General features: G+C 40.5%; 1 protein-coding gene, 1 long non-coding RNA gene and 1 pseudogene across 9 annotated transcripts in view; 2 read left to right on the forward strand and 1 right to left on the reverse strand.

Annotated features, from left to right (window-relative positions):
* The window catches only part of camk2d1 (calcium/calmodulin-dependent protein kinase (CaM kinase) II delta 1), a 124,112-nt gene extending 111,553 nt beyond the window's left edge, over positions 1-12,559 (reverse strand). For all 8 annotated transcript variants that reach the window (XM_071206592.1, XM_034105516.2, XM_071206588.1 and 5 more), the window contains exons 1-2: positions 12,254-12,559; positions 3,879-3,973 (exon numbers count right to left, since the gene is read on the reverse strand). In XM_071206592.1, the coding sequence (XP_071062693.1) occupies positions 3,879-3,973; positions 12,254-12,315 (157 nt within the window). In that variant the 5' untranslated portion in view covers positions 12,316-12,559. The remainder of the gene's footprint in view (positions 1-3,878; positions 3,974-12,253) is intronic.
* Positions 6,999-7,501, forward strand: LOC139435750 (uncharacterized). The gene is made up of 2 exons (XR_011644960.1): positions 6,999-7,257; positions 7,370-7,501. It is a non-coding gene; the product is annotated as an uncharacterized lncRNA (long non-coding RNA).
* A 3,376-nt stretch (positions 12,560-15,935) lies between the features above and the next one.
* Positions 15,936-19,310, forward strand: LOC117463547 (G2/M phase-specific E3 ubiquitin-protein ligase-like; annotated as a pseudogene).
* Positions 19,311-19,653: the final 343 nt, after the last annotated feature.

The raw sequence follows: 19,653 nt of genomic DNA on the forward strand, positions 1-19,653 counted from the left end.
GGATCACCGCCAATCTCCCGGGGGGAGGTCACTGAAGTCGTCAAACAACTCCACAGTGGCAAAGCCCCGGGGGTGGATGAGATCCGCCCGGAAAAGCTGAAGACTCAGGGTGTTGAGGGACTGTCATGGTTGACACGTCTCATCAACGCTGCGTGGAAGTCGGAAAGTCAGGCCAATTGTCGAACCTCAGATTGAGGAGGAACAATGCGGATTCCGTCCTGGTCGTGGAACAACGGATCACCTTTTTAATCTTGCAAGGATCCTGGAGGGGGCCTGGGAGTACGCTTATCCGGTCTACATGTGTTTTGTAGACTTGGAGAAGGCGTATGACCGAGTTCCCAGGGAGTTACTGTGGGAGGTGCTGCGGGAGTATGGGGTGAGGGGGTCTCTACTCAGGGCCATCCAATCTCTGTAGCAAGAGCCGGGTCCTCGGCAGTAAGTCGGACCCATTTCCGGTGAGGGTTGGCCTCCGCCAGGGCTGAGCTTTGTCACCAATCCTGTTTGTAATATACATGGATCGGATTTCGAGGCGTAGTCGTGGGGGGAGGGGGTCTGCAGTTCGGTGGACTAAGGATTGCACCACTGCTTTTTGCAGATGATGTGGTTCTAATGGCTTCATCGGTCTGCGACCTTCAGCACTCACTGGATCGGTTCACAACCGAGTGTGAAGCGGCTGGGATGAGGATCAGCACCTCTAAATCTGAGGCCATGGTTCTCAGCAGGAAACCGATGGACTGTCCACTCCAAGTAGGGAATGAGTCCTTACCCCAAGTGAAGGACCTCAAAGATCTCGGGGTCTTGTTCTCGAATGAAGGAACAATGGAGCGAGAGATGGGCTGGAGGAACGGAGCGGTACTGCAGTCGCTTTACCGCACCGTTGTGACGAAAACAGAGCTGAGCCAGAAGGCAAAGCTCTCTGTCTACCGGGCCATTTTCGTTCCTACCCTCACCTATGGTCATGAAGGATGGGTCATGACCGAAAGAACCAGATCGCGGATACAAGCGGCCGAGATGGGTTTCCTCCGCCGGGTGGCTGGTGTCTCCCTTAGGGATAAGGTGAGAAGTTCGGTCATCAGGGAGGGACTCGGAGTTGAACCGCTCCTCCTTCGCGTCGAAAGGAGCCAGTTGAGGTGGTTCGGGCACCTAGTTAGGATGCCACCTGGGCGCCTCCTTAGGGAGGCGTTCCAGGCACGTCCAGCTGGGAAGAGACCAAGGGGTAGACCTAGGACCAGGTGGAGGGATTATATCTCTACGCTGGCCTGGGAGCGCCTTGGGACCCCCAGTCAGAGCTGGTTGATGTCGCCAGGGAAAATAAAGTTTGGGGCTCTCTGCTGGAACTGCTACCCCGCGACCCGACCACGGATAAGCGGGAGAAGATGGATGATTTCCTGAATACGTCTTTCCACAGTGCTGGCTGCTTACTCTCCTGGATGGGAGAACTACACTGCAGCGGGCCATACATGAACCATGCATTCACCTTCTACAAACAGCAGACCCAGAGCACTCTCGCACACAGACCACCTACCCCCTCATCTTTTCAGTTTACTCTAATTGTCCTTCATGTGAGAGTGAGTGGCCCGGGCTTGGAATCGATCATAAACTCCTTTTCCATAAACATGTTGTAATTTCTCTTTTTTAAACGCAACATACTCCACACACTCCATGTTTATAATCCCCTATTTTGCTTGTTTCCACGCAGCTGTTGATGCTGAGGAAACCCCCTGCCTCCCCCATGAGACCCTACATCTGCTGCTGTTGTGCAATGCCATGCCCACGACAGCACAGATAATGATTGAGAAAATAAAAAAGCAGTGGAAAGGCACATTCAAAGTCTCCATGCCTTCACTTGAGCTCTATTTAAAAAATTAAAAAAAAGGTAAACAGGAAAAGAAACAAGGGAAGAGAGTTTTTTCTTATTCTGAGTAGTGTTACGATACCAACATTTTGGTTTCGATACCAAGTCAAGAATTGCGATTCCGATTCTTTTTCGATACTTTTCTTAAAAAAAGGGAAAAAGTCTTAAATATAATCAGGGATGCAAACTCATCAGGTATGAAAAAGGTGACAAGGATCCGAGCCCCCCGACCCCACGGAATATCGGCTTTAAAATTAGGAATAACATGATTTTAGCAGTCAGAACAACTAAAGCAGCAGTGTTAATAATAACAGAAACGCCAAGAGTCACATCTAATATAAATATATATAAAAGCTTTTATTTTAATTGTGTAGCAGTGAGTTTAACATTTTGGCAGCACTGTTGAGTCTTTCTATCTTTATATTCACTGGTGTAAAGTAACTAAGTTCATAAACTCAAGTACTACTTGTAGATACTTGTACTTTATTTAAGTATTTCAATGTTTCTTTTGCTACTTTGTACTTCTAATCCACTACAGTTCAGAGGTACATGGTGTACTTTTACTCCACTACATGTATTAATCCCTTTAGTTACTTCACAGATCTGGATGAATGATGTGAAATATAATCAAGTGTTGAATCAGACTTTAGTTCCACCTGGAGTAAATCCACAAGCTACCCTGCAGTCTACAAAGTACTTCATACTAGCTGCACCTTCACCAGCTTTGAGAACACTTTCATGATCAATCATTATAAAATATATCATATATATTATTCTGAAATGGACCAATCTGCACAACGACTACTTTTCCTGTCGCTACTTTAATACTTTTACTTGAGGAACATTTTGAATGCAGTACTTTTACTGTAACAGAGTATTCCTACACTCTGGTGCTTCTAGTACAAGACCTGAGTACTTCTTCTTTTACTGTCGCTACTTTAACTATATTTTGATGATAATACTTTTGTACTTTTATTTGAGGAACATTTTGATTGCAGGATTGTTCCTACATTCTGGTACTTCTACTTTAACTCAAGTACAAGACCTGGGTACTTCTACTTTTACTCAAGTACAAGATATATACTTATACCACCTCCGTTTATAGCCTATGAAAAAAACTAATAGAAAACGAAGGCTAACGCTAACGTTAGCAGATAGTGATGCTAGTTTGCTAGTTAAGTTTGCTCAACGATAATATTGCGACAAAAAAACTTTTCAGTGCACATCACGCTCTGCCGCTCCGACAGGGAGCTCTGCTCTGAACACCTGAACGGCCCGTTCACAGACTTCTGGCGTCTTTTTTGTCAACAAGCCGAGGCGCAGCGGCAGTTGCACTCCCACTTGCAGCCATGCTTCTCGTTTTCTCACATGCTCTGGCAGCTAGCACGTGGCCGCGTGCACGAGAAATGGGAGGGACTTAGAACGTGCTTGAGAGGAGCGGGACTGCAGGCACGGCTGCAGTGCAGGGAGTGGAAGCAGAGCGCTGAACACACGCGGCTCTTATTAAAACTGCGCTTTTTCACGGGAGTACTTTTCCCCGTCATTCTTAAAGTACCGATACTAATGAAACGGAGGAATCGTACCTTTTTTAACAGCAGGGTATCGCGGTACCTTTCAAGTATCGGTACACCGTGCAACACTAATTCTGAGAGTCATATGCAGCTAATCAGAAACCAGATTGTGTGGTTGTGATCGGAGAGTGAGTCACAAAGAGAGCCGTCTTCCTTCATGTTACTATCACTTTGTTGAGGGGAATTACAAAAATGGAAAGCGAAAGAAAGGGCGTTGGCAAGAATGAATTCAAGCGACAGGAATAAGATGTGGTTAGCAAGGCCGCTACTATTATAACCTGACCACCTCCCACTACTACGGACAGAAGATAGATAATGATGGCGAGAACAACATGCAGAGTCAAACACATTAACAGAGGAAGTTGATTTGAGCGCCGACATGGCTAAATAAAGGAACTGCTCAGGGCAAGCTGTACCTAACATGCGGCATGTCCGCAGCCTCATGTACTCACCCCTGGCTGACAGCTTCTTGGTATTGATTAATTTGGCAGCATATTCCTGGCCTGTGGAAATCTTCATGCACCGTCTCACCACTGAGAACGCCCCCCTAAGGAAGAGTCAGAGATCTGTCACAATACAGCAGGATATTCCAGAACATTCACACTTTTGGGCAACAGAAAGACGTTGAATTGTGAATTAGAAGGGCCATTTTTACATTATCGGACAAAGAATCTTGTCGTTTTAATGTGCTCAGAACTCAGCATGGTGATTTATATTTTGTTCTTCCTCTTTACATTGTATCTGCGACTCACTTTCTACTTGACTGTCTGTACACTTTAATATGAAATACTATGTTCATTCCTTTTTATATAATAGCGCTCCATGTTCTTCCTCTCTATACTTTGCTGTATAATGTAAATGAGCCCCCCGTTTGTGGAATAAAGGAATTCTGGTGCTGATATGTATGCATCAGTTGCCCTGTGACCTTTATCAGGTCCATCTTTCTAACTGGATTTGTTCTGATCGTTAAGCACTTTGTGAATTCTCTGCTGCAAGTGAGACATGTAAACAAAGGATTTCCTTCTTATCTTGATGTTATACTTTAAACTGGTTTAAGCCTAAAGCACCAGCAGCTACTTAGCAAAACTTTAAGGCAAAACAGGAGCATTTGTAATACCTCTATTAATAAATGAAGGTGGATCAGCCCTCTGCCCCATCAGTCTTCCCCCCCCATCCATCCAAGTGAATCCATTACATAGAATTGGCTTATCTGAAATATCTACACATGTGATTAAACTGATATCTTAGGACCAAGTTAACAGGAATAATTAGCTAATTAACAGGAATTCTGTATTTGACTTAATGAACTAAATGTATCTTGTTTATTGTCGTGTGTGTGAGCTCTCAGAAGCCACTTTCTGCACCAAAACTATTTAAAATCAATAATTTAAGTGTATAAAAAAATCGTTTTCTGGATCTTGAAGTTATTGAAAAATGAAGGTTCAGATTTAGAATATACAGCTTGTATTTCAGGATGTCTGATATATATTTAATCCAAATGTGATTAGAAAGATTAGAAATACTCGGATCAGCAGGTAATCAATGTTGGACTAAGACCAAGATCGGGCACAGGTGTTTTCATTTATTCTAATTGCCTATGTTATGCCATTTGGACATTATTTTACGTTGGACAGGGGTCCGGAGACTAATCTGTCAACATCTCACTTTGAGTTGCCTGTATGTAGTCTGTGTGAAGGTGAGCTTGAATCTGTCCATGTGACAGCCCCAGCCTTATAACTCTTAAAGGAAAAGCCATGAGAGCTAATGGAGGACTTGAATTACTCATTCAAAATTAAACATGGGAGCAATTTAAAATCAGGACACTGAGGATCAGTTCTCAAACACAAACTTCAAAAAACTTCCCAGAACAAACTTAAAAGTTGAAGAAGAAAATTGAGACGCCTGTATCAAGTGGGACAAAGCTAACATGAGGGATGGGAGATGTCCATTACAGTTGTTACAGGCCCACCCACGCCTTAGGAGAAGTCTAAGAAAGTTCATTAAAAACTCCTGCTGACCACAATGGCTGTGGAGGCGGATTATTATCTCTGGATGGTTTTTATGGTGGATAATGTAACAATTTAATTAGTAGGACTGTTTTATGGCAATATTTGAGGTAAAAAAAGAATCATATTGCCCAGTCATAGCTGTGAGCACTTCCATTTATGAAATAGCTTTCTTAATAGCTATGTTTTAGTGACGTTCAAGATCATTAAACATTACTTAAATTGTTAGTATAACCTTAAGAAATGAATTGCACATAATTCCCACGGAGCTGTGAGTACTTCCATTTATGTGACGCTTTTCCCCTCATTCTTCCAGTTCTCTAAACTATGCGGTACTATTAAATCCACGCAAATTACACATCACAGCAATGAGGCCAGATAAATTAAACCATTCATCCTTTACCGTCAAACTGGGTCTAAACACAGCTGCCTGTGTGCGTTTGATAAATACTTTCTGATTTTATATTTATTATGCTACTTGTTAGCTACATGGCCCTAATGTGTAAAGTTATACACCAGTACCAGTGCTTTTCACAAGTAGACTCTTGCAGGCCAGAGTATAGGAGTGATTCAACAACAACAACAAAAAGACATATACAGTGGGGCAAAAAAGTAATTAGTCAGCCACCAATTGTGCAAGTTCTCCCACCTAAAAAGATGAGGCCTGTAATTTTCATCCTTGGTACCAGGGCTCTCGACTAACTTTTTTCCCCCATCCTCCCGGAACCGTCCCGAAATACAATCCAAGCCGTCCCGAAATTAATGTGGACCGTCCCGAATTATTATTATTTTTTTCTACATTATCATTAGTTAAAATCATCAAGTGACCTTTAACATAAATACAACATCATACAAACCATTAGATGATAATTCATCAACCTTTTTATTTTAGTAAATCATTCAATCACATAAACAAAGGCCAAATATATTTAAAAAAACACTCAAAAGAGAGAAAAAAAGCTTTGAAAAGGGTGAAAATAAGGCGAACGCTCAACACAGGCGATTACGTCACCTTTGCGCGTCTCCGCGAACAGGGCTTCAATCCACGGCAAGGCTTCAACCTACGGCATAACACCGGCGCTCCAGGGTCTGGTTCTGCTGTGCGTTTTTGTGATGCAACGGTAAAACATTTCAGAATTCCTCCACGGGATGCCATTGTCAGTGTACATCACTCAACCCGCGAAATACACACACTCAGTCAGTATATAGCTAGACCCAGAGCCATTTAATAGAAGAGTTACGACATCTCCGTTCACTCCAATGGACCACTTTTTTACAGCAATGGCGGATCGTGGAGCCTCTCAATCGTTCCCCGGAAGTTAGCGCCAAGGCTGGCAGAGCTGTGGAGTTGCAGCATAATACACCAATCCTGACGGACTTTTAAAGGTAAGAAGAAGTTTAAAGATGTATATTGCGGATATTATCAGTATATCTGATTCAAATGAACATGTGTATTAAAGGATGTCAGTGGATTATCCCTAAATTAGTAGATTTAGGGAACGTTTACAGATAACAGATTAAGCTAGCATACCGAAGCAAGTTAGCAACACACGTTGAACAGCCTTTTAATTGTAAATTCCGTTCTCTCTATGTCATTTCGTCCAACATGTTGAATTAGAGAAGAGGGGCTTCTAAACGGGATTGTATGCGGGGGTGGAGGGAGTTAAATATAACTTTGGTGCGTGTAAGAGTGAGTGTTTTTAGCAGAGCCATATTGTGTCCTTGTGATTCTGTTGATTATTACCTGTCTGTATAATGTTGCAGCCCAGCTGATTCTGGATTGATGGCAAAGGGAGAGGGACTTAAGTGAGAGTGAAAACACAAGGTACGTTTAATACTACTGTTTTATATAAGTAAACACGTTATCTCCCCAAGGCAATAGGTGTGCTATATAGGTGTGTATAACCCTTTCTCCTGTCTGTTGCTCCCTCTCTCAGCACAAGAACCAGAGGGGGGTTCAATGGAGCCTGAATACCTGCACTGAGACCCTCACCCTGCACCCTGAGTCTCAACTCTGTGTTTTTCAAGCCTTTCCCTGTTTTTTTGTATTAAACAAAACATTAAGCTTTCCCAATGGTGTGGTTTTCGTTTTGTGAAAAAGTGCAAATGCAGTGTTTGTATATAAATCACATATTTTGTTGCTGTTGGTCGTGAAATTGCTCCTGCTGACTTGAGCCAGCCATTTTTTCCTCCGCTCTGTGTCAGTGGGGAAGCCGTACATTCGTACTCCTTTCTCTGAGCGATTTGAGCATCCCCAGGCAGCACAGCAAACCATGGTGGTGACTAGGAGGCAGCACAGCAAACCAGGATAACACGGAGGAAAAGGCACCGACAAACTACATGATATGCTATTCAATGTTTATTGAATTCCATGTATTTGCAATGGATGTTCCTAAAGCAACACATTTAACATCATCATCATCATCATCATCATCATCATCATCATATCCTGTCGGTCTCCTGTCCTTTCTGAAAGCCATAAAGACGACATTAGTCATTTAGATAACTTGTGTCCTCAATTACCAGGGGATTACTGAAACTACCATGAATTTAAGAAAATGGTAGAAATGAATCCAATCTGAATTTTAAAGCATTACTTTAGATCCCCTCCCTCTAAATGTATCAATAAACATTAGAAAGTGATGCTCCTGACTACCATACAAGTTTAAGAAGATAATATTGGTTTGAAAGAATTCAAAGCTATAAATAAACAGCAACAGGCTCTTTAACCAAGGCACTGTTAGTAACATGTAAACTAGTTGTTCACACTAATCCTAATATTATCACTCAATATTAGCAAATTCGATTTTATTTTTGAAAACATATTGATGTAAATACATACACATATCGATTTGTTGTATACATATTGCAAATCAAAACCTTTATTCACTAATGATTACCAAAAATCGTAGTTCTATCTCCTGTTATCAATGCATTCACATTGCCCGCCATGAGCTTCCGGGGAACGATCCTCGTCTACATGAACCACGTGACGATAACCGTTTTTGGACTTCCGGTGTCGTAACTCTTCTATTAAATAGCTCTGGCTAGACCCAGAGCCATATTATATTAATCTGGCTAGACCATAGAGAGCGCGAATTTGCGGACCAGGAATTCGCGGGCACAGCCAGCTGGGCGGCTGGCTGACAGCCAGCGGCACAGCAGTGGCTACATGTGTGTGTATTTCGCGGGTTGCTAAATGTTTTGTGCGTGTGTGTTTATGTTGACAAGGAGGTTTAATAACTGTGTGCTACACAAAACGTGCAGTCGGTTTCATTTTCATCGCCGTTTGTAGTAGAGTTAGCAGGATATTTTTATTTTAACTCGTCCCAAATTCTTCCCAAAATTATTTTTTATCCTCCCCGACACTATTTTTTTCGGCCCCGGGACGTCCTTAAGCTCGAGCCCTGCTTGGTACACTTCAACTATGAGAGACATAATGGGGGGAAAGAATCCAGGAAATCACATTGTAGGATTTTTAATGAATTAATTGGTAAAATCCTCGGTAAAATAAGTATTTGGTCTCCTACAAACAAACAAGATGTCTGGCTCTCACAGACCTGTAACTTCTTCTCTAAGAGCCTCCTCTGTCCTCCACTCGTTAACTGTACTAATGGCACCCGTTTGAACTCGTTATCAGTATAAAAGACACCTGTCCACAACCTCAAACAGTCACACTCCAAACTCCACTATGGCCAAGACCAGAGAGCTGTCAAAGGACTCCAGAAACAAAATGGTAGACCTGCACCAGGCTGGGAAGACTGCATCTGCAATAGGTAAGCAGCTTGGTGTGAAGAAATCAACTGTGGGAGCAATTATTAGAAAATGGAAGACATACAAGACCACTGATAATCTCCCTCGATCTGGGGCTCCACGCAAGATCTCACCCCGTGGGGTCAAAATGATCACAAGAACGGTGAGCAAAGATCCCAGAACCACACGGGGGACCGAGTCCATGACCTGCAGAGAGCTGGGACCAAAATAACACAGGCTACCATCAGTAACACACTACGCCGCCAGGGACTCAAATCCTGCAGTGCCAGACGTGTCCCCCTGCTTAAGCCAGTACAAGTCCAGGCCCGTCTGAAGTCTGCTAGAGAGCATTTAGATGATCCAGAAGAGGATTGGGAGAATGTCATATGGTCAGATGAAACCAAAATAGAACGTTTTGGTAAAAACTCAACTAGACGTGTTTGGAGGAGAAAGAATGCTGAGTTGCATCCAAAGACCACCTACTGTGAAACATGGGGGTGGAAACATCATGCTTTGGGGCTGTTTTTCTGCAAAGGGACCAGGATGACTGGTCCGTGGAAAGGAAAGAATGAATGGGGCCATGTATCGTGAGATTTTGAGTGACAACCTCCTTCCATCAGCAAGGGCATTGAAGATGAAACGTGGCTGGGTCTTTCAGCATGACAATGATCCCAAACACACCGCCCGGGCAACGAAGGAGTGGTTTCATGAGAAGCATTTCAAGGTCCTGGAGTGGCCTAGCCAGTCTCCAGATCTCAACCCCATAGAAAATCTTTGGAGGGAGTTGAAAGTCCGTGTTGCCCAGCGACAGCCCCAAAACATCACTGCTCTAGAGGAGATCTGCATGGAGGAATGGGCCAAAGTACCAGCAACAGTGAAAACCTTGTGAAGACTTACAGAAAACGTTTGACCTCTGTCATTGCCAACAAAGGGTATATAACAAAGTATTGAGATGAACTTTTATTATTGACCAAATACTTATTTTCCACCATCATTTGCAAATAAATTCTTTAAAAATCAGACGATGTGATTTTCTGGATTTTTTTTTTTCTCATTCTGTCTCTCATAGTTGAGGTATACCTAGGATGAAAATTATAGGCCTTTCTCATCGTTTTAAGTGGGAGAACTTGCACAATTGGTGGCTGACTAAATACTTTTTTGCCCCACTGTATGAGAAGAAATCAGGATGAACAGAAAGAGGAAAAGGAAAAGAGAGTTCACTGAAGAGACCAGGAGGGTCAGAGCAGGAGGAAGAGGAGGAGATGAAGACATTAGTGAAGAAGAAGAAATGTATGTGAGGAATAAAGATGAAGTGTCAGAAAGAGGACCAGAGGCAGAGGAGACTCCAGCTGGACCATATGGTATGTTTTTATTCACCTTGCATATTCCATCACAGCAGCGCAATCTAGCAGCTCTTAGTATTGAAATGTCTTGCTGCACAGGTCACCTTTAGCTCTCTGAAGAGATGGGTGATGTAATGTGTGTACTTAATCATAACCAAGTACTTTTACAATAAACAGAATTCTAGGGTATCATGAGTATTTTCTGCTGTTTTATACTATATTTGAGTTTGTTTGTCTGAACACCTTGTTTCTCTTGTGCATAAGAACACTTGTGTTAGGGCATGATTTAACAATAAATAGGTTATATATACAGTATAAAATACTACTGTCCGCCCTCTAGGGTTGCCAACCGTCCCGTATTAGCCGGGACGCCCCGTATTTGAGCCAAAAGTGTGTGTGTGTGTGTGTGTGTGTGTCAGTCAGCTGATTGATGGGAAAATGGTTGGTTGAAGGATAACATTAAGTCTAATAATGATGTCCCGTGCATGTTCACATCATGTATACTTTGCATTACTTAATACCATTTTTCAAATATTTTATTTTTTAACATTTTGGACAAAATAGCCAATTGCACATCGAGGTGCCCAGATGTCCCTAGTGCCCACCTATCCGATTTGAACATGCTGATGTACAATGTGATGTAGTAGCCTAATGCAGGTGTAAGACCATTGTGTTTGTATTGTGTACTATGCATAGTTTTCTATGCATTTTGAGGGTTTTGGGGGTTTGACCCCCAAAAACATTTTCGAACCCTAGGGGCTGGCTCCCCCAAAATAATTAAATAACATAACCCTCACCTAACCCTAAAACCGAAATAAAGTAACAAAAAAAAGTAACTAAATCCGCCAGAAACCCGAAAATATAAATAAAACCAGTTTCTCCATATCTGGAAGTTGGCAACTCTCGGAAGCACACTTGCCAAAGCTCACTCATGAGTCATGACAGAGTGCAAACACCTGTAATGGGGAATTGCAGCTTTAGCCTAATTTTACAGGAAAAAATACAGTCTTTGAAGTTTGAAACCATAAGAGAAACTGAACCGCTTCAGGTTGGAATGCACGTTGTGTTGTAAGAGGCTGCAGGCACCACACAGTATTTTCATCCAGTTTGCAAAAGGGCGGGCACACACAGCCCAAATGACTCAGAAAAACATTCAGATTCAGGCTTCTTCCTGTGAGCACACAGGTGACCTGTTCCCGCTGATAATCACACCAAATTCCCTCAAAGAACTTCTGGTGTTAACATGTCTAACACGTTGCCAGACTGTTGAAACATAATTTAAGATTATTAAGAAATGATAACAAACAGCCATTATACTCGGCATGCGTTCCAAGGCGCTCATCCTTGCGTCTTCTCTTTTTTGAATTAAACTTCCTCTCAATTACAGCTTCAAACAAGCGCACATTGTTTCTCCAACACTCTGATGGGCGTCACCCTGCACTCACACTGATTCACACAGTTCACCAACACATGCAAGCAAATTAAGAGTTTAAAACAATACTTCGGGGTTTATATGGAGACTTTTAAAATGATTGCGCGCTTTATAACTTCATTTAAACTTCATCTAAAGAAATGTGAATAACATTTGGAGCGCGCGCACGGGGCATATCAAGGTGCAAACAGGTATGGCGGAGGTCTCCTCTGAGGTTAGGATTTATTTAAACACAAATAGTGAAAGCACCTGACAAAATAACAATTGTATTCTTAAAAATACAGAGAACTTACTTCCCCAGCTCCTCGTAGAGCTGGTACTCGTCGGTGAACCTGGTGCAGGTGGTGGAAGCCATGTTCAGGTGAGCAGAGACACAGTAGGGAAACTGAATGCTCAGTCGCTTAAATACTCTACACTCCACAACCCTTTCCCCTCCGGATCCCAAAGTAACACTTGTCGCTTTTCGGTGGAGAACCAGAAGGAGACACAGGAAGAGTTCAGGGTTCAGTGGAGACTTGTGAAGGCTCCGCTCGGTTCCGACTCTCAGACCCCGGTTCTCTAGGGTGACAGCTACGTCGCGACCTGCTGCTGTGTTTATCTCAAACTGACACTGGAGGATTGCACCGTGGTGAAGACAGAGTTTATACAAATACCTCGTTTCCGGTGTTGTAATTTCAAAATAAAACACGTGTTAACAAAACATAAATACGTATTAAATCAAGCGTAGCCTATGTAAAGACTATTCTTATCAAGAGATAAGAAAACATTGTTAGAACTCTCTTTTTTTAAATAGCTTCATCTTGTAAAAACGTAAAATACTTTTGACATAATAATAATAATAACAATAATAATAATAATAATACATTGGATTTGTATAGCGCTTTTCCTAATGCTCAAAATACGCTTAATATAGATTATAAATCTATATTTAAATATTTACATTTTGTCAAATGTTTAATGATAAACCTTTTGGTTGGTTCCTGGGTGTTAGTACAAAGAGCTCTTCAATATTTACTTTAGGTTGGAGAGAAATTACTTACCAATCCGGGTTTTCTCTGTATTCAGTGTGTAGCTTAATAAAACGGGATTTCATCTCAACGCTTCCTTGTTCAAAATGCTACGCAAGGGCTACATCTAGCGGTAGCTGGCTGACATACCAGATAGTTTGACAGCGCCTAACGATCCTCTAAAAACCTGAATACAAAGTCAGTCAGCTATTTTTAGTTTTGATGCGATTGAAATTACACAGATACACGAATGTTATCGACAAAAAATTCTGCCTTTATTATTTCCAGCAAGCGTGATCATAGAAACTACAGATTTCGGACAGAGAAACAAAGAAAAACTATAGGAAATTGTGGAAATTAAGTACATAGACAGAACAAAGAAAATATATAAAGAAAATAATATATATGATATATAAATATATGCAATATTCTGCAAACGGAACTATTTTCACTGATATCCCATATTATTATTAATGTTTAATTCAGGAAACATTTCCTTCTCTGATATATGTGAATTAAAATAACAAAAGTTTTTCATCTGAGTGTCGCAAGGTGATAATGGAGTAAAATGGGGAAAAGATTGAAGCGCTGCTACACAATTAGATTTTGAATTTAGAATTTTGCTCTTGAGCTTGTTATAATAAATAATTAAAACTATTAGTGGATCAAACTGTTTTTTTAATTAAAACCATTATGGAAGGTAACATTTCCTTTTTTAAATCATTTTTCAAGATCATCCAACTAACCAACTGTTCAAACAGCCACTTATACACAATAACCCAAACGTTATCATCCACAAACTATTCTTTCCAAGGCCAAGTATGAACTGCCATGCCTAGGTAATGAGTCATTTTCTTTAACCTGCATTAAATATACATGCTAGGATGTAGATCTTCAAGGCAAGTGAGATCTTAGGGACAAAGCAACCGGAATCATTTAGGTCGGACATTTAAAAAAGATTGTAATTTTCACAAAATAGTGGCCCTACTTGAATAAAAAAACCTCTTCAAACTACTTTTTCACCCTGAAAAAAATCCAAAATGTCATAAGAGCACACTCTGTTAAGTGTCCCATATCATGGCCATTTCTACTGATCATATTTCCATTGTTGAGGTCTACTAGAATAGATTTAAATTGTGCAATTTTCCAAAATCGCATTGGTTTCTCATACAGCATCTCTAAAGTATGTGTATTCACCATAGTCTAGCAGGAAGGGCCCTCAGATTTTGAGATACCCCTACGCGAGGTTGAACAAATGACAACAATGATTTTTCTTATCTTTAGGGTCTCCCATTAGTGAAATTGATTGTTGTCAATTTTTATTTTGGGGAATACACTAGTAGTGTATTGTATATTGTTTATATTCAAACAGAAGTTGGAATATTTAGATTTATTGTGGGTTTAATTTTTTAATAAAAAAACTACACTAAAAAAATCATGTCCCCAGTTTTCATGTCATTACCGAAACAGAAGGGGTTTTAGTCCAATGGCTGAGCCTGGTTTTTAGCCACACCCCTGCATGTTTTACAAGGCAGTGACACTGCATCCCTGTCCCTCATGGCTGAATGTTAAGTAGTTCTATCCCATACTTTTGATATAAATCTGTTCCAAAATCTGAAAATCGGCGTGTAACCTTAAGAATTGTGACTACCGAACACATATTCTCTTCTATTAAGTCAATTTTATCGGGGTTTTATGCAAAGTATTAGGTTTTTATGTGTCTCTTCAAAAACGTGTCTAGCCATATAGCATTCTTTAGTTATGCTCAATTTTGGCTAGAATCGTCACTACCGAAACAGTCACTACCGAAACATAGTTAAGTTTCGGTAATTGACATGATCGTTTCGGTAGTGACAAAATTGAATGGGAAGCAGATAAATCCCATGGTTTTGAAATAAATGTGTTTTAAAGTCTGAAAATCAGTGTGTTACTTTAAAGGTCTCTTATTATACTATTGTTAGGCATATATTATACTGTAGGTCTCAGATATATAAAAAACATGTCTATGAAGTGTTGTACGGTGGCCCTGAAGTGCAACGGCATACAGACATAGATAAAGCAGCGACTATTCGCCATGACACAGACAGTCTGTGGTTTGTACATGTTTAACTTTTGTCCAGTTTCTGAACAGATATGAGGAGCTGTGAGCTGTGAGTGTGTGCTAACGGCTGATGTGTTGGGTACGGTGGCTGGGAAGTGCAATGGACAATTACAAAGTGTGAAACACTTTAACAATGCTTGAGACAAATTTACATTTTATAAAACAAAATTACATTAGCAAAAACACTTTTACCAAGGAAAAAAAACTTTAACATTAACGAAAACAAATTAACAAAATGCAAAACACTTTTACCATAACTGAAACAAATTAAAATGTCCCGAAACACTTTAACATTTCCAGAAACACATTAACATTTCCCGAAACACATTTACAAATCAGAATCAAACCGGAAAGGGAATGTCCATCATACCGGAAGTGACGTTTAGTGATTGACTCAAATTTAAATTTGTTTTGGCGGAAAAACCGAAGGTACGAGTGTGTTTACGTTCGGTAAACATGTTTTGTCCGTTTTGTGGAAACAACCTGGTACAAGGTTTTGCCTTTCGTGTGGAGGATCTCTGGAGTGTTTAAAGGACACGGACCAGACCGGTGTACCAAGCGCACAGGGGACATCGAAACAGCCGTAAAATGCTAAACAAAGTAAGTGTAGTATTGCGCTAGCTTTGTGATGCTAATGTCAGACATGCAGTAAATAAAAGTGCAATCACAGTTTAATATTAGTCAAATACCAATCCATGTCTTAATGGAATAGCAACGCATTGAGCTAATATGCTAGTTTTTATTTTAGGCTTTCTGTAAACCTTAATGCACACTTGCTATTGCTGATTGTTGGAGCTACTAATTTTTATATTTGTATTGGAACTATTCATACCAGCAGAACAACCAGGCCCATCCTATAAACTTGTCATGGAGTAAATAAACTCAAAGTCAAAAGAGAAACAGTCTTTTAACTGTGGGAAGGAAGACTTAAACAAGAAAAGAGACGAGTCCAGGTAAGCTGCATTATCCGTTTCATACACATCTCAGTGTCTCTGTGTGTGTCATTACTTATATCTCTCTGCTATTTTACTAGATAAACATAGGACTGATGTCGCCACAAGGAGTTGATTTAAAGCCTCGGAGAGGGAAAACACTCCCGTTGTTTACAGACCCGGAGGTAGCAGCACCTGCTATACTGGAACGAGCTGTCCAGAAAATGAAAGCCTTTAACAAGGACATGGATGAATGTATCCAGACTGCTCAGAGGTTGTCAATGTGCCTGGTTCAGAAAAGCCATTCACATTGGCAGAATATAAAAAGGACTTAGGAAAGGCATATGCCAGGAACACCCTTTTCATTTGCCTTGAGAAACATTTTAGAGGAGGTTTGTGGATGTTATTATTCAATATGTTTACATGTTAACATCCTCTACTGCAGCATACATAATAATGTGTTGAACGTTTTGCTTTTACTACAGGGGATGATACCTCAGACTCTGATTCGGATATTGTCATCACATCTAGGAGCACAGCTGAATTCAATCAGGCTGACACTGTGGTGCGTAAATGATTTTTATTTTAATGTTCATTTATTTATTTGATATACATTTGATTTTAAGCAGGAAATCTATATTCTGGTCAATATTTTAGAAGAACCAACTTGGCAGTTACAATTACTATCAGAAACACTGACAACGTGTCACTGTTGATAGACATATGTGGTAAGTGAATAATAATGGAAGTTGTTGTACACTTTTACTCTCAGGTATTTGAATTTGAACCACGAAACAAAAGTACTCCAAAACACAAACCTGAAAATGAAGGGTAAGTTTGTACTTATTTTTACAAAATAAGTAATTTATCTTTAAGTGGATGATAAGAATAGGCCACAGCATTTTCTCTGGTGAACATGGATACAAAAATACTATACATGTCATCTAATTTCAAACAAAAATAATCTGTTATTTTAAATCTTATGGTTCCCCCTACCTCTAAATGTTACTTAAAACTCAACTATACCCTGAATCATGAAGTTAATAATTGTATCATGTTTCAGGAAGGCACTTGGACATTCATCCACAATTCAGCCTGGACAGGTATTGAGGCAGATTGTGGAAGCCTGATGTTTCTAACGTTCAGTGTTGTTTTGCTACAGACATTTGTATTTGTATTTCAGATAGTAATATCTGATACTGAGGATATGGGTCCACCCAAAACAAATACAGACAAGACTACTTGCTACAGGTAAGTACAAATGTTAGTGACTCACTTACACGAGAAAGACATTTTTGTTTGTAAGATGTTTTAACATGGGAATGATCATTTCCTAACAGTACATACACAGACCTGTATGCACCATGTGTTGAAGAAGAGGACGAGGAGCTGGTTGCAGTCAACATGACGAGTTTATTGGACACTGAAATGTAAACGGACAGCTATTACAGTGGCATTACATTTTTTTTTCTCTGGACAATATTTCTGGTACAAAAATAATTTTTAAACTGTTTTCGCACCCTCTGGAATATCCACTAACAAGGTCACTTTGTGTCCTTTACAGGGAGGAGATGAACGTTACATTATTTACCTGCCATTATTGCTAACCTGTCACAGCCTTTTGATCATGGAAGAGTCAGCCGGTTCAACATTTCAAGGGCTAATGTTTGGGATGGAGCAGTCAGAGGTTTCGAGCGTACATCGTATTCAGAAAACTGTGACATGCTGGTAAAAGGCACTGATGATGCTGGTGTTTTCGAAGAAGGAATTGACTCAAGTGGTCCCAGGAGAGAGTTGTTATCTCTACTGATGAAGAATCTGAAAGACCGGCCCATTTTTGATGGACCAGACGGACGCCGCTTCTTGGTCTACAATGCAAATAGTATGCATACGGTTAGAAGTGTACTAATACAATTGTTAATGATCATTAACCATATATATCACATGACATGATTTGTTGCTTGAACAATTTTTCCAAAACGTTGAGTTTCATTACAGTACATTAAAGTATATAATAAATAATGTTTTAATTTTGCAATATGAATACATTTATTCACAGCTGTTAGGGAGGATGAATACTACTTGGCAGGAAAGATGATTGCGGTGTCAGTTGTGCATGGAGGTCCAGGGCCACATTTCCTGTCAGAAGATCTTGTACATTATCTTGCAGGCCAGCCTTCATTCAAAGCAACAGTTGATTTAATAACTGATGAAGAAGTGGAGAAAGCTTTACAAGATGTGAGAATTGCATACAGCAACAGTGTGGTAGGGTGGATTATTATGTAGTTCCTGCAGTGTTTTGAGACATCTTTACTTTACCTTTATCACAAACACCGAATTGGCTTCATTTTTTGTTTTGTGATCAGAATCAGAATACCCTTTTTAGTCCCACCGAGGGGACATTTACATTGCTGGAGCAGAAAAGAGCCAAAGACAGCTTAATGTTACCTAAGAAGAATGATTACAAACTATTAAAGATACACAAACACAATTTACAAAAAACACATCCTGTAGTAGAGGATTTAGCAGCCAGGTATATATTGCACAAGGATAGTAGTAATGATAATATATAAAAATTGTAATGGAACAAACATGGCAAGAATATACAGTACATGCAGTTATTGACTGGATTGTTTGTCCATTTTATAATCTTCAGATTGAGAATGCTGCCTCAGTGGATGCCTTGCGAGAAATGACCATGAGACACAGCACAAAGTTACAGACAGCAGGTCGTCTGAGACATGTGGCTTCTGTTGAAGGAAAGAAAGGAATTGTGTCAGACTACCTCCAGTGGTACATTATTGGCCGAAACTCATCTGTAATTGACGGGTAAGGTCATATTTGTATTCATGTGATTTTTTTTAAATGTATGTAAGAATTTTTTGTTTAAAATGCCTCATGGTCCCCCTCTTTGGTTTATTCTATGTTTATCTGTTAGCAATTAGTCAGTGTCAAAATGTGTGCCTGTGTAGTATAACTGGGATGTCCGTGCCAATCTTTAAGTGCTCATGCCACCCCCCCCTTGTTTTAGGAATTGGTTATTTAAATGTGACTTTGTGATGAACATTTTTTTTGTTCACTCTTCAGATTCAAGGAGGGTCTTTCAGCCCTTCAGCTTTTAAACGCACTACAGCAACACCCTACTCTGCTGGCCTCGGTCCTGTGCCACTCTGAAAAGCGACTTGCTGCTCTGGAACTTGAGCGACTCTTCCAGCCTGACCTCAGTCCACCAGGGAGTAACAGGAGGCTTAGGGAAAGCCACACTTTGGGCTACTGGGCAGACTATCTCCTCGATTGTGAAGGTTTGTAAATCGCTGTTTTTATAACTATTTCATTGCCAAAATGTATCTGAACATGTTTTCTTTGCAGAAAGCCAGACTGCTGTGTCTTTGGAGGATGTTTTGATGTTTGCGACTGGGCTGACTTCACTTCCCCCATCTGGATTTGAACCATCGCCAGGAATAGAGTTCCTTGATGACTCTCCATTCCCAATGACAAACACTTGTTCCAACACATTGAAACTACCACTCCTTGACGCATACCATGTGTTTAAGTCCCAAATGGACTTTGGAATGCAACATTCTCCAGGATTTGGCTGTTTATAAGTCATGTGACTGGATGACCCATTGAGTACAGACTCTATGAAGGTTGTT

The sequence above is a fragment of the Pseudochaenichthys georgianus genome, chromosome 18 (genome assembly GCF_902827115.2).
Source record: "Pseudochaenichthys georgianus chromosome 18, fPseGeo1.2, whole genome shotgun sequence".
Lineage (NCBI taxonomy): Eukaryota > Metazoa > Chordata > Actinopteri > Perciformes > Channichthyidae > Pseudochaenichthys > Pseudochaenichthys georgianus.